At 43.1% G+C, this 15,394-nt stretch overlaps 1 protein-coding gene across 4 annotated transcripts in view; it reads right to left on the bottom strand.

The window, feature by feature from the left end:
- Nucleotides 1-530: 530 nt before the first annotated feature.
- MYO5B (myosin VB) overlaps nt 531-15,394 on the bottom strand; it is a 151,187-nt gene continuing 136,323 nt past the window's right edge. For all 4 annotated transcript variants that reach the window (XM_064735479.1, XM_064735481.1, XM_064735480.1 and 1 more), the window contains 10 exons: nt 14,407-14,605; nt 13,625-13,718; nt 12,463-12,606; nt 11,196-11,347; nt 10,769-10,858; nt 8,552-8,702; nt 7,544-7,823; nt 6,813-6,987; nt 5,769-5,849; nt 531-4,991 (listed from right to left, as the gene is read on the bottom strand). In XM_064735479.1, the coding sequence (XP_064591549.1) occupies nt 4,839-4,991; nt 5,769-5,849; nt 6,813-6,987; nt 7,544-7,823; nt 8,552-8,702; nt 10,769-10,858; nt 11,196-11,347; nt 12,463-12,606; nt 13,625-13,718; nt 14,407-14,605 (1,519 nt within the window). In that variant the 3' untranslated portion in view covers nt 531-4,838. The remainder of the gene's footprint in view (nt 4,992-5,768; nt 5,850-6,812; nt 6,988-7,543; nt 7,824-8,551; nt 8,703-10,768; nt 10,859-11,195; nt 11,348-12,462; nt 12,607-13,624; nt 13,719-14,406; nt 14,606-15,394) is intronic.

Below are 15,394 nucleotides of genomic sequence, written 5' to 3'. Positions count from 1 at the left end.
CAGATTTTGGCCCATTGGGAATGAGGAATTGCTGGCTGGGAGGGTGGGCAGGCCCTGGCCCAGGGTGCCCAGAGCAGCTGTGGCTGCCCCTGGATCCCTGGCAGTGTCCCAGGCCAGGCTGGATGGGGCTGGGAGCAGCCTGGGACAGTGGGAGCTGTCCCTGCCCATGGCAGGGGTGGAACAGGATGGGCTTTAGGTCCCTTCCAACCCAAACCATTCTGGAATTCTGTGATTTACACACGCACAACGGGTGGCTTTTCCTCTCCTTTTCTCCACTCATTTTCAATGGCTCTCAGGGCCATAACACTCCACACTCAGTGAATTTCTAATTAGTTGCCAATATTTCAGCACCTCTGAAATCAGGTTATAACTTCTAAAACCTTCCGTGTCCTAAGTAAAAGTGATTCTCTTAATTTCTGTTTATAAGCTACTTAGAAATGTTTCTATTGGATGGAAGTATATATTGAAAGGGGTTATTTTTTGCATACCCATTTTTGACTAAGAGCCACAATTTCTTCAAAAGTGTTTATTTCACAAATTTTTTTTATCCCCAGCTGAATATTACAGTGACTATTACAAGCATTTTCTTATAAACAAAGGTGTAGTTTACAGATTTGTTCAAAATGGAAAAATATTTTATAAGCAGTAGTATTTCATCTACAGTATTCACTCATGTATATCATTCAACTTTGACAGCAGCTATACCTTCTGCTCCTTAAGGTAATGACACTTCACGCCACAAAAAAATAAAATAAAAATATCCCCAAAGATTTCAATATAGTAGCACTTTTTTAATATACTTCTTTTCTTCTGATTTCAAATTAATCTGAAAGTCTTTGTCCACTGGCATTCACACCTTGAAATAATTTGGATACTCATCAGGGTTATGTCTTGTGGATTGTTTTACTTAACATCTACCTTGCTAGAATTTCTTTCAGAAAGAAAAAAAGATCCATTTATGACTGTAATATATATGTGAATCAATAAAGTTTGAGGAAAAAGCTTCATGGAAATTCATGCAATTAATTTTAATTTGTTCTATTTATATGCACTGATAAAATGCTAATTTTTCGGTTAATGGTCTGAAAATATAAGTTTGCACAATTTTACTAATTTACTATTGAAAATGGAGGAAAACAACCGTTGTTTCAAGTGCAGCTTTTTCATTTGTACCTTTTGCAAATCACACAAACGAGGAATCAAGTCCTGCAAAGACTCCAGTGTTCAAGTTACAGGGTGACCAAAAGCAGCCACTGTGCTTAAAACATGCCCACACTTTGGTACTGTTTCACAAATACAAAGAAATTCTTGTGGATCCAGTGGAATAAACTGCGTGAGCAAAAAAATGTTTGTAAAGTAGGATTGCAAAAATTCAGTCTTGAGGTCTAATGTTCTTTGTCTACAGTCACCTACAGCAGCTTTATCTTCAGATAAGCAATCTCAACTACAAAATGCCAATTAAAAAATAAAAGGAAGAAGAAAAGGAGCTTTCTGGTGAAAATGAAACATGGACATTGTCCTGGATGCTTCTTGTAGATCAGCCAGCATATGCCTCAACTCATATTTGAAGTGTTTGTTCCGTAATGCTGGTGATTTGGGCATTTTGATTGTTTAATTTATTTTATTTTATTCCCAGTAGTGCTTTTTTGAGATATAAGCCATCATATTTGCACAAATCAGAGTGGGTCACTATTGTTTGGGGTTTTTTTTCCACCAAGAACTTCAAAGTGTTTTTGCAGACTTCCTCTATGTAAGATTTTATGAGTAGGCTTTTATATCCATAGACAACTTTTTCTATGACAGAATAATAAAAATATTCCACTGTTTTAATGCTTTTTTCAGAGAGAGAGTGGTTGAGTTAAACAGCTGAAGGCACAGATTGGGAAAATGCTAAACGTAATAATCAATATTTAAAAATAAAGACAGATCTGGAGAAGAGCCAGCTTTCTCTAAGCCATGCTTTGTGATCATTTTGCTTTTTAAATAAAGAAGTGTAAATCTGAGGAAAGAAGGCATGCTTGAGCATAGCAATTTAACTAAATTAACATTTAAATACAAATTTTTAAAAGTGCTAACAGAAAAGATAACATATATTAAAGATATTTCATACAGAGTTCTCTTCCAGATGGATCTCAGTGGATAAACTACATGATCACAGATCAGGATGTTAAATCCCAGTTCCCATCTACACATACTAAGAGTTTTTAAGAAAGAATATATAAATTACAATCCTGAAAGTGCCAATGAAGGACCATTATCCCCTAGAAGACCATTAAGCACATTTTACAGTGGTAATCAGCAACAAAGCCACTTGCAGAAGAGGATTCTGCAGCAACCTGTCACTTAGTCTGAGTGATAAGCATAGGTTTAATCAATGCATTGGGAATTGTACTCCAAATAATTTACATCAGAAAGAGGTAGAGACCTGAACTGCCTGAAACTGCTGACCTAACACGAATCCTGAGCAACAGCTCTCTGTTTAAACCACCTTACAGAAAAGCTGAATCCTGCTTTGAACTATTTACTTTTAAACCATGACGACTGTTGGAGCATGGAAAGAAGGGAGAGGCAACAACTACCAAAATTCAGAGCACTGCAAGGACATTCACTGTGAAAAGAGGTAGGTGAAAATAAATAAAGATACAGCGGGTGAGTGGGTGGCAGGGCTTGCTGGGCACGGGCAGCAGACTGGTGGTATGACCCTCATTGTACAGCCAGGGGAGATGAAGGCACTGCTGAAGACACAGCAGGGGTGAGTGCCCAAGAACTGCAGTTTGGAGACAATCCTGGCTCTTTACAAGCAAAATATCTGTAATTCAATGGGTGATGGTTAAGGGGGGACAAATTTCTTTTTAGCCTGAAGTCTGTCCTTCAGTGGTAACAGTTGCTCTGAACTATAGTCTCAGTTTGGATCAAGGTGTTTACCCACTGGCATAGACCGATATAACTCTGCACAGCACTCAACAGTTTCTTTTAAAATGTGCTTTTTTTGGATAGTCATATACATATATAGTACATACAGGACTACTGCAGTTTGTATATACACTGATTATATACATGATGCCTAAATCACAACACGCTCCTTGCCTAGGAAGGAAGCTGCAGCAGACAGGAGGTGGTGTAGCTCCAAGAAACTTCACATTCTACTTTCAGTCTCCGAGTAGACAGCCTAAATTTGCTGTTTGGATTTACACCAGCTAAAAAGAGTCAGATGGAGAGAGTGGATTTTTCTTAGAAGGCTTTTAGTCATGATGCAGCTGCGCACCACAGCAGAAGCCACAAAAGCAGGTGAGCTAAGACTGATTTACACCAGAGCACTGTGGAAGTGGGGAGGGCAGGACGCTGGCAGCCCCCCACCCTGGCTGCAGTTGGGCACGGGGTGCTGTGGCAGGAGCATCCCCACGCTGAGCAGCCGTGGAGCAGCACTGACCCCGGGGAACCCACCTCCTCCCCTGCCCGCGTGTGCTGCCAAGGACCACAGAAAAACCAGTGCCTGCATCTCTGTGGTGAGCTCAGAGTGTTGGTTTGGCTTAGTTTATAAGTCTGATTAAAAAAAAAAAAAAAAAAAAAAAAACCAAAACTAAGAGAATCTGAATTGAAGGCAATTATTAATTTAAGGTTGTTGTGTTTTGGGTTCTCTCTTAAAGAAATGGCTTATGAATGTTTTTAACATACCACCTGACAGCTTTTTTTTTGCTTTTTTTCGTGTTAGAACATTTCATCTCTTTTAGAAATTTTTAAAATTTTAAAATATTCTTCATTTGCATGATTTTCACTCTGTATTTGCATGATTCTTAACATTTTGGATGGCTGCTGAACTGAATGGAGTTTTTCCATGGACAGCTACAGCTAGGATTAACCCACTGAACACAGGTAGGGCTGGAGGATTAAACTGTGCATGATCTGTGCATGGGATTCTGACACTGGCCATGTAAGAGGTACAAGAACCTTGACAGCCACTGGAGAAAAGTGTTTCAGACTCGAAAGCACAAGGAAAGCCAATAGCAGGGATCAGGATGATGCTATGCTAGAAGCAGAAGGCTTAAGGCAGTCCTTTGCATCATGATTATTTCACTAGGACAAAACCTTTGCTCATGTAAATTTGGTAATGAAAGAAAGTCCAATGGAACAAATTCCTGCCAATTTATCTAAATTTCCATGAAGTAGATACACTGAATATATTTAGCAATGGCTAAGGAGCAACAGCTCCTCCTAAATACATTCAGTGTATCTGAATGTATTTGTGAAAAATGTATTTGTATTTGTGACAAATTCCACATCAGTGGAAACAAGCAGCATCCCAGCTATTTACCTTTATGGTGTGATAAATACACACCTTCTGCAATTTACTTTTCCAATTCACTGTCATGAATGCAGTTACTAGCAAGAATTGAAGGCAGAACTGCATATTCTGCTATTCATACACACAAGACCACCTGCTCCTAGACAAATGACACATCCTTCAAGGCAGCACAAGTGTCTCAAATTTTGTTTTTGTCATCGACACCTATGAAAATCAAAATAAGCTGTCTCCCACTTCCTGGCTTTTGGAGATGATGATGGGCTTTGAACTATGTCAACATAAAATCAAGCAGTAAAAAATAAAACTACTTTTCAAGTATCCTTATTTCTGAGATGCAAATTACCCCAAAAAAAATCACATACAGACCAGTGTCTTTTTTAGTGTACATTTTAGCATCCATTTGTTACTGTGTACTGGTTCTTCCATAAGCCTGTTTGGTCCATATTTTAAGAGCTCTTGAATTCTTTTTATGATTTTTTTTTCTTTTGTTGCTGGAAGTCTCTGGGTGTGAGAGGTGAGTTTAATTCTACTTTCTTCAGACTTTATTGAGAAAATCCAAGTTGAGAGAAGCAGGGAGATGAATGGAGTCCATGGTGATGGCAGATGGGTTGAATGGGAACAGAACTGGGAACATGTGCTTGAAGTCTAGCAGCAGCTGTGGAGGGTCATTCCGTTCTTGCAACTGCTTCTGTTGGGTGTGGGAGAAGAAAACAAATTTAGCATCAGTTGTTGCCTTTTCTTGTTGTGTTTTACACCATCAAAGGTATGAGAATGTGCATCATTTTACAGATACTGCAGAAAACGGTGAGAACTATTTTGTTCTCTTCTGCAGCACCTTTCCTTCTGAGCAAGTATTTACAGGAACTTCTATCAGACCGTAGGAAACACTGCTTCAGGAGAGCCTGGTTACATTTTCTACATGACCACAAAGATACAGGACCTGGAAACAAGATGATCCCCTTGGCACAACAAAACCAGGACTACATGATACCAGCAGACCACCTTTGATTCAGCTGCTCAGCCATGGTGATATGTTCTGGGGGTAGCTGAATACATGCCCTTCCTTTTTCTCCCTGCTCCTTGTGAGCATTAAAAGGTGTTTGGCTTTAATTTGTTTGTTTTTCCTTCAGTTGCCAATTTCTACCTCCTATCTCAGAAGCAACTCAATTTCACCAACACTTTGTTGACTCCTGCAGCCTTAATCCTCAGCTGTGTTGTTACTGAAGAGCTGAATTAGCTGAGCTTGGGAATTGGGTGCTTATTGCCCTCTGTGATTAACAGCCTGGCTATCCCTGCAGCTGTGTGCTGTAAGAGTGTGTGCACACACAGAGCACTGAATTCAGGACAACCTGCAGCAGCATGCCTTTTATAAAATGCCTGAGTTTAGCACTGATTTAATACAGATGCCACTTAGAACTACAGAGATGTCATTTGTGCCCTCCAGTTGACAGCCCTTTAAATTTACCTGTATGTTTCGTATGAAAGCTACTGTCACACGTTCTTCAAACTCGTTCACAGGAGTGTAGAGATTGAGTATCTTTACAATCTGTTAAAAAGAAAACATGGTTACAGTCGTGAGAAGCTGAACCTGTCCAGAACACAAAGCACCAGCAGCAGGTTGTCAGGATATGGCCACAACAAGTCTGCCATGACAAACCAGAGGAAAGAAGCAGCAGAAGTATCACCCTGGTGTTTTTCTTTGCCTCCTGTAAAGTGTTGCAAGACCGATGGACCTGTCAAAATCACTTCTTATGGGAACGTCTGTAAATTGGCAACAGACTTGGACAACAGAGTTATGCAGATTTGGCACATGCTGACATGGATGACTTCTGATGTCACCTCTACAATACTTCTCTTGATGCTCCCTCACTCCCACTCCTTCGCTCAGCTTTTCTCAAAAATTGATGTACAGGACAGGGTGGTGCAGATAGATTAGAAAAGCTCTTTGAGAACCACTGGAAATCAGCTCACACCTCCCACGTCTCCCTTCCTACAATATTATCAAATTAAGGACAGGCAATCCAGCAGTAAAAAATGTGAGTTTATATCCTCCTGGAATGGAGTCTCAAAGTTCAAGATCATATCCAGCCAGCCTAGGTTGGTAGTTCTAAACATCCTGCCCCAAACGGGAATCCTTGGTGGGCATCCTGCAGGCACAGCCAGTTTAAGAGCTGGCAAAAGACAATACGTGTGGGCATCCTTAAAATCTGAGGGTTTTGGGAAAGCTGCAAAAGGCAGGCCTCAGAGAGAGCAGAACTGCAATTAGAGGTAGGCGGGTTTAAAATGCCAAGGGCCTGACTTACACAACAAACTCTTTGGGGCTGGGTTTCATCTTTGCACATTTCTGGAGCTCCAGTGCCATCAGTGAGGGGCACCACTGTGACCACCTCTGGGAGGGGCCAAGGTGTAACACCAGTCCTGAAAAGCTGTGCCCACTGAAGAGCTGGCAGAGACCACCCTTTCCCACTCCTCAATTACCTGTGCTGTAAACCCCTGCCCTGCTCCCTACCTGCTGGGTTGTGAGTGACGTGCACAAGGAGCAGATGGCCTCAGCATCCTCTGAGGTTTTCTTCTTCAGCTGCAGGAGCTGTGCTGCCTGAATCAAGGGCTCCAAAGTTTGTGCTGCTCCACTCTGCTGCAGATTCTTCCCATGCAGCCATTCCTCCAGCTGGCTGATGTTAAACCTGGATAAGTGACCAAGACAAGATGTGAGCTGAGAGGTAAAAAGCAGCATCTTCAAAACTCCTCTTTGGGCCTCAGGGTATATTGCAGTGCTGGTGTATGTCGCTTTTTGTGATGTGTTTTTGTGATGCACACAGCAAGAGACAATCATATCAAAGCTTAGTACTCAACAGCTCAGAGTAAAATATATACTCCAAGTATCTTTCAAATAGATGAACCATGTAACAGCCAAACAATACAAGGGAGGTGCTTTTCTACAGCATTCAGATTCCTCCAACAATTAAAATGAAGATTTTAACCAGCTTTTAAATGCTAACAAGATCCTGCAAAGTACCCAGATACCTTTGAGAATATCTACACAGAAAATTATTTTGCTGTGCCCACTGTCCTCAAGGGCAATATAGAAAGATCCAGCGTGGGAAGGGGAGAGGGTAGCAAAAGGAAGATTCAACTAATTTGCACTGAGAAGTGCACTTTTTTCCCCTATTTCCCACCAACTTACAACATTAACAAAACTTCCCTAAGCAGGCACAGCCCTGCCCCAAGCCCCAGCCCCACCTCAGCTGCATGCCCGTGCTCCAGGAGCAGACATCCTTCCTCAGCAGGAGGTTGTTCAGGGCGATGGCGTTGATCATGTAGAAGAGCTGCTTGAACACCTGCTGGATGATCTCTGGGTCCAGGCCCTGGTCACACATGATGCTGTGGAATGTGTTCAGCTGGCGAATCATTTCATCCAAGCTGTAGGAGCTGTCACCCGCATTGGAGGAGTATTTCCTGTAGCCCACCAGTTTGACAATGGAAAGCCCTTGGATACTCTCATTTTCCAGCACAGCAGACACTAGAAAAAGGGGGGAAAATGGGCTAAAAATCCTGCATCCATCTATTTGTCACTAGAGGGAAGAACTGATCCCTCCATGGGCTGCAATGAACACGTATCAGTCTCAGTGATGCAGCACCATGGATGCTGCAAGAACTGACAGCAGGACAGATCCATGGTTCACTCTGATAATATGAAACTGTTAAAAACACACACAAATATCATATAAGTATGCAAGAGTTTGGTTTGGAAGAGTCCTTAAAGGCCATTTAGGTCAAACACCCCTGCCATGGGCAGGAAAACCTGTCACCATCCCAGGTTGCCCCAAGCCCTGTCTAGCCGGGCCTTGGACACTTCCAGGGATGGGGCATTCCTCAGATGAATCCTCAGAGATTTGGCTGAAGAGATAACTTTCTCATACCTGCTCTCACACCCTCAGAAAGAGTCTTTTTCCTCTTCCCAATCCTCTCCTCTCTTATAATATACATTTCCATCCAAAAAAGATTAACCACAAACCTGGTCTGGAGGAGACAGCAGACCCACTAGCACAACCTCACCTCTTCCACTGCCTCCCCAACAGAAATAATAGAGATATCTTCTAGAGTGGGAGGAAAAACCCTCATCCCTATTAGCTCCTATCATGGGAGAAGATTAAAACTCTCTGGGTCATGCTGGCACTGTGCAAAGGTCTGAAAAACAGCTGGAGCAGATAAGCTGGGCCAAGAAGCACCCTGCAGGTGTGGGCTCACCGATCATGGGCTGCAGGATGCCCTCTGCAATGTTGATGAGCTGCTGGTAGATCTGGATGGAGAGGTGGCCCAGCACCTGGCGGTACTCGGTCAGGTCAAAGTTCTTCAGGCAGTGCTCATTCTGCTTCGCCGTGTTTTGGGTCATGAAACACTGAAAAGGAGATTAAAACACTCAGGATCATTATCCCACCCACTGACAGTCCATCAAAACCTCTGCATTAAAACCCCCCTGCACACTTGCAGTACAGTATACCAAAATATGTTACCAAAGTACATCACAGAAAAGATCAAAACTCATAAATCACCTTTCAGTTACCTAGGCATTTGTTTATAAATTATTACTAGAGAACTACCTTTTGAAGAAAATCATTAAACTATCAGATTTTCGTTTTATCCTTAGCAAGGATCTGCACAATCTGCAGTATATAGGAGTAGAAAATAACATTTTAGGCCCTCTGAAACTATGCTTTTAGCTACATGCTTATCCCTTTGAGTTCCAACTGTTTATGGGAAACAAAATATTTTTCAATTAAGATTCTAGAAAAAATTCTTGAAAAAAGATTCTTGAAGGATTCTTGAAAATAATTATGACTGCATGTCACGTGCTGCTTTGACAACATCTTAAATTGTTCTGAAATTCATAAATGTCCTGAAACAACTGAATTTATTGCCTGTTTTTGCTGATACAGCTGATCTATAATCCTGCATTTGGCTGCTGTAAACCCTCAGTTCTGGGCTCAGATATTAATACCAGTTTTAGTGACAGGAGCCAATGGGATGCTTTAATTAACACAGATCCTTTAATTGCCTGTTCATATGGTCTTACTTGGTGTGAAAATCAGAACTGTGAAACTCTTTTTGTTGGTTGCTGAGTGGCAAAATGCAAAAATACAACATGTACCAATTTGAGTTGATTTCACAATTTCCCCATTTTCCTGACTAATCATGGAGCACCATGCTCTTCACCTGACACCAGACAGCATGTGGGCTGGGATTTTCTTTTAAGCCTTTTCTGAAAAACAGGCTGGATTTAAAACTAAAGATAACAGTATCTTGCAAACAGCTCTGTAGTATTTCTCTCCTCTATGTTTTGCAACAATTGCCAAAGGAATTCGCAAACAGCTGATTAATTTAACACATGGTTTTAACTCAGCTAGTTTTCTGGAGAGGATTTTCTCTAAATGCAGTATTATTATCCAAACAGAAGAGGGCAAACAAGAGCACAGCTTCTAGTAAGTATTCTCTAAAATATTTTTAACCTAACTTTTATTTTTAAATCTTCGAAATCCAGTGCTGAGGTTTTACACACAAACCATTATCTCTTGAATGGCCTGAATAGTTCATTTAATTTTATGAATTTTTTTCCTTACATTTTGAATGCTTAATATATCTAAATAGATATCTAAAGACTAAAAAAAGAAAAACAGTATTTGTGTCTGTTGAAAATTTTAATATGCAGAATGCAAGGCTACAAGGATGACAGTGTGTAATGTTGCAGGAGAACTGTGATAATCCCATTCTTTTGAAAGGGATCAGCTTTAAAAAAACTTATTTCAAGCTATAAAATATTGTTTAATGAAAAGCTGTGGCATGAACTAAAACCAGGAGAACAGCTTTCAAAATGGCTCACCAGAAATAGCATAGAAAGGCTGGCCCAGCTGGGGCTGCTCAGCTGCACCAGAGAAGCTCCAGGGACACCTGAGAGCCCCTGCCAGGGCCTGCAGGGGCTCCAGGAGAGCTGCACAGCCCCTGGGGACAAGGCAGGCAGGGACAGCACCCAGGCAATGGCTCCCAGGGCCAGAGGGCAGGGACAGATTTTGGCCCATTGGGAATGAGGAATTGCTGGCTGGGAGGGTGGGCAGGCCCTGGCCCAGGGTGCCCAGAGCAGCTGTGGCTGCCCCTGGATCCCTGGCAGTGTCCCAGGCCAGGCTGGATGGGGCTGGGAGCAGCCTGGGACAGTGGGAGCTGTCCCTGCACATGGCAGGGGGTTGGAATGAGATAGGATTTCATGTCCCTTTCCAATCCAAACCCTTCTGTGCTTTTAGGAGCTTTTCCAGGGAAAGCTAGCTGTGCTACACCCAGATCATAGCCGTGCTATTCCCGCATTAACCGAGGAGGGCAGTGGGAGCAGCCCCATCCCCAGCCAAAGGGAAGCCCCTGGTGCCAGGAGGAGGCAGGACTGTCCCACAGGGATGCCACCCCCAGGCCGGGTCTCACCTCTTCCCCACTGTACTGCTTCAGGCAGTGCAGCAGCCGGCACGTGTTGGCCAGCCAGAACGATGTCATCTCAAAGTCATCCTGGTGCTTCTGCAGAGACAGAGTGAAAACACGTGAGGTTCCACCCCCTCCCTTTCATCACAAAACTAACCAATTTTGAGTTTCCCCACCCATAATCAGGCAGCTTTCCCTCTGCATCTGGGCAATATTAGCTGTTCTTCCCTGCAAACTTTTTTTTTTTTTTTTACCTCTAAATTCCAACAGTTTTATTGCTAAGATCACAATTCTCCTCGCTCTTCTAAAAAGGCAGACTCTAAGAGCAAATTGGCTTGAAAATCACTGTGAGAGCTGAGTGTCACACTCTTGGACATGGTTATTACCACCTGACAGCCTCTCAAGCCCAAGACAAGAGCAATTGGACACCTGCCTTCAGCACTTTCTTCACGCCGTTGATGGTGGAGGTGAGCAAGGAGTGCACCTTCTGGTCATCGTTGATGTAATCTGCGTGTCTGATGCACATGTAGAGGATGTAGGCAGGAAGGCAGGGAACAGTAGCAGACACTGCCTGGGGCTTGAGATCTGGAAGATTTGACAATTTAAAAAATGAAAGATTTCACAAAAAAAAAAAAACAAACTTAAATTTCCCCAACTGAGAAGTGAAGCAGAGAACGCCAGAGCTGGAGTGTACCCAGGCAAACCCCTCTTCTCTCAGTCCTGGGGAAAATGATATTTTGGCTCTGCAACTTGCATCCCTCTTGCAGAGTGGACACAGAGCCAGAGGTTCAGCTGCAGGACAGAGGGACCCGCCCCAGACCTCAGCACTCAGGCTTGGGAGGGCAGCCCTGCCTGCACTGAGGTTTGTGACAACACCCCATTTCTCCTTATGGATGCACAGTGGAGCCAGAGCTTCTCTACCTTGTAAAACCCTCCCCCAGCAGCACAAAACCACCTCAGAACAGCTCCCTGAAGCTTTCAGGAATACCTCACACAGTAAGTCCTTCCCCTGAATTGATGACACATTAAATCACTCCTTCCCTCAAGATACAGAATCCTAATGGTGGCTGTGGGCATTTGAAGCCTCTGAAGAACAAACTTGTCTGATTAGGGGAACTTCAGTGCCCACAGTAATGGGCTAGCACTGCTCTGTGAACACTTTTTGGATCCCCACTAGGCTCTGCTGGGGTTAGAGCTGTAGTGAATGCCAACACCTTGCCAGAGAAGCCTGACTTCTGACACAGCACTGAGTGAGGGGATGCTGCAGCAAATCTGAGCAGCCTGTGCAGTGCAGAAGAGATCACAAGTTCATTATCTGTAGTCTGTTATTACCTCATAAACTGAGCTACCTTTGTTCCTCTGCCAGACCCAGGGGTCTGTCCTTCTGCCACCCCCTCCCCATCTATCACCTCATATGAAGCTCAGCATGTGAGTTTAGAAGTTACTGCCTGCTCTAAAAACTAGCCTTGCTTTGTGTTTCCCATTGTTTGCTATCCCTAGGGATTGTGTCCATCCTGGTCTATCTGCTTAGTGCAGCCCTACTTTACCTACCCAAACTGCCATCACCACAAACATGCAGCCCCAGAAGGGATCAATTGAGAAGATCTATTTGTCTACCTTCATTTTTTAATCTCAAGTTTACAAACTCTTCCAGGCACGAGAAGGAGTAGTCAGGCAGAGAAGCAGAACAAGTTCCCCACCTGTAATGAGGTTTCGGATAAGGAGTGGCTCATCTTCTTTGTAATATTCCAGCATGCCCTGAAAATCCTTCTCCTTCCTCTGGACAGCAACCTGCATGCTCCTCTCATGTGACCTCCTCTCCACTGGCACTTTTGTCTGGGATGCTGTGAAGAGAAAAGGTTATCAACACCCGGCTGGCACCTGGGAATCAACAGTGTTCAGGCCCTCCACTGGCCTTGGTGCAGACAGACACCAAGTCAAAAAGTTATATATTGAACTCCCAATAATGTCATCAGCTTTGACAGACTTATAAAAATAAAAACAATCAGTCCTTGATTACCAGTCCACAGAGTTCTGACTCTGAATGACAGAAAAAGTGCAAAACTTGAACTTAGAAGAGGAAAAAAGAAGACATTTTTTATTTTCCAAGAGACCACAGGCTAGAAGGTAGCAACCCTAGTGAATGATTTTCACAGAGCCGGGCAAAAAGCAGGGAGGCAATGCAAAATCCCTAAGCATGGCATCTTCTGTCTGCCTGCAAAGCTGCACACCATGGTGGCACACTGCTGGAGTGTAATAAAGTAGAAGAGACCAGCATGCAAATACTGCAGCAAGCAGCATGCAAATCACACTGACAGGGAACAGCTGGGCAAGCCATGGAAACCCTCCAGTTATTCAGCTAAATTTCACTTAATGCCCGGTTTCCAGAAATTAACTCATTAAATGGAGCTCTCTGATTAATCACGGCTTCTCCAGAGAACGGGAAGTGCTTTCTATGCAATGCAGATGCCACATTTAAGGTGATTTCTCATTAAGCAGAATATACATACACAATTTGATACTAAAGAGTTATAATTTCCCCTTCAAAATTGACAGATCAGAACATTTCCCTGCTGGCCACTAGGCTCCTTTCTGTATCTCTGCCTGGGTCACTGCAATGACAGCAATGACTGCAATGACAGCAAAAAAGTTTCCTCAAATATCCTCCAAACCCTGGTAAGGGGTCAGTGTCAGCTCGGTGCCTGCTGCTAGTTCAGTGCCAGAATAAGGAAAATCTTACTTTCATAGAAAGAAAAATAGAAAAAAAAACTCTAAAACCCTGCAGCTCTCCAAGACTGGCCAAAGAAGTAAAACACAAGTGAAGTTTTCCCCCAACCCAGTGTCTCCCAATGCACAAGTCACCTTCAAAATCTTGGACTTTCTTCATGTAAATCTTCAGCTGCTTCTTCAGTTTCTTTTCATTCTTTTCCAACTTTTCCAGCAATTCTTTAAGATCCTGAAAGACAGAAGATGCATTTAAAAGAACTCCCAACATTAAACCCAAGAACAACTCATTTGGGGTGAGTTAGAGGCTGGAGTATGGCCTGTGCATCACCAAGGCATGGTGTGAGCATCTCAGTGGAAGAGGAGCACTACCCACAGCATTTAATCCTGCCTGTTAATCACATTTAAACAGTTTTATTTAGATACTGGAGTTGTTGAAAAAAGGCAAAAACTCAGGAGGTGTCAACATTCCCTCCTGACTTTGCACACTGATACAGAAGGGGAGAAAGGGAAGATTTATGATCATCCAGGCCAACTTTTTGAAGGGGCAACTGCCTTTCCACACTCCCAGTAAAAGCAAGTAAGATGAAAGACCTGTGCTGCCTCTGTGCCTAACAAAGTAGAAGGGTCCCCAGTGATCTGATTTGGAAGGCAGTGCCACAAAGTAGACAGGCTTAAAAAAGCATTTTAAAAATTTAAAAATAAAGCACCTATGTAGTCACAAAAGTCATACAGTCACAGAACATCAGCTCAAGGCCGAGTGCCAACACTCCCAAATGCACCAGTGGGAGATGCTGATGGATTCTGCAGAGTTTGGGAGGGGTGAAAGGGATCCTAGTGCCCTTCCTTCCACATTATGCTTCATATCTCCTTCTCTCAAACCATTTTTTGCTGTCTGTCTTTTCAGCACAGCTTCTTACCAGGTTTTCATTGGTCAGACGTGTAATTTCTTGCTGAAGTCCAAACTCCACCTGGACCTCTGGAGAGAGCTGCAGAGTCTGCAGGAATGCCTGCTGCTGCTTCTCCAACTCCTCTTGCATTAAATCCACTTGGTTTTTCAGAGCTTCCATCTCCTCCTCGTGCTCCCTTCTCTGGTCCTGGAGCTGTGCTTCCAGCAATCTGAGAACAGGACCACACTGATCAGTCTGTGATGTCAGCATCATGGTGGTAACCACCATGTGAGTTTAGATCCCTCAAAATCAGCCAGCTTGGGAAATACTCTGTCAACCTCCCTACAAAACTGATGAACAAGAAGATATTATTACCACACTAGTCTGTCATTAGCTATACTGCAGATGAAATACTTTTGAAATTAAGAGATGTGAAATCAAAGGTTGGGATTTTTTAAAAATAAATCCCAAAGCACCATTTTTTTATTTAACTTCATCAAACATCCAGGTTCTTTTACTTGCAAAGAGCAAATACATGGCAAGAAAGCAACACAGATCAACACCTGCAAGTTTTGTTTTCAAAAGCTCAGCCTGAAGGACATTTGTTCCTGTGCTCTTTTCCTGTCCAACAGAAATTCCAACTCTTGAAAACTGCCATTTGCTAAGCCAGAATGCCTTTCTACATCCAGTGGAAAAATGATTCATCACTGAGATGTTAACTGCAGACACCCATGCAGAAGGTGATGGTGACGGCCTGGCAGGTGACATAGTAATTGATTTTAAGTGTCCCCTACCCTCTGCTACATGGAAATCTTCCTTCAGCCCACCAGCTCTTGCCAGAAGATTGAAGAGACTCCAGAAGGTGTGAGGCCTCTGAGAGAGAACCACCAAGCCAGAAATGATATAGTCCCAGATTATACAGGACAATGGTGGCCAAGAGAAGGAATGACCAAGGGCACTACCAAGCCCCTGCCCCTGCTGTAGCTCATGGATGTGCCTGGTCAGAGCTAAGGGTCAC

This window comes from Zonotrichia leucophrys, chromosome Z (genome assembly GCF_028769735.1).
Source record: "Zonotrichia leucophrys gambelii isolate GWCS_2022_RI chromosome Z, RI_Zleu_2.0, whole genome shotgun sequence".
NCBI lineage: Eukaryota > Metazoa > Chordata > Aves > Passeriformes > Passerellidae > Zonotrichia > Zonotrichia leucophrys.
The sequence above is the reverse complement of the archived record's forward strand: the minus strand, read 5'-3'. Positions and strand labels throughout refer to the sequence as shown.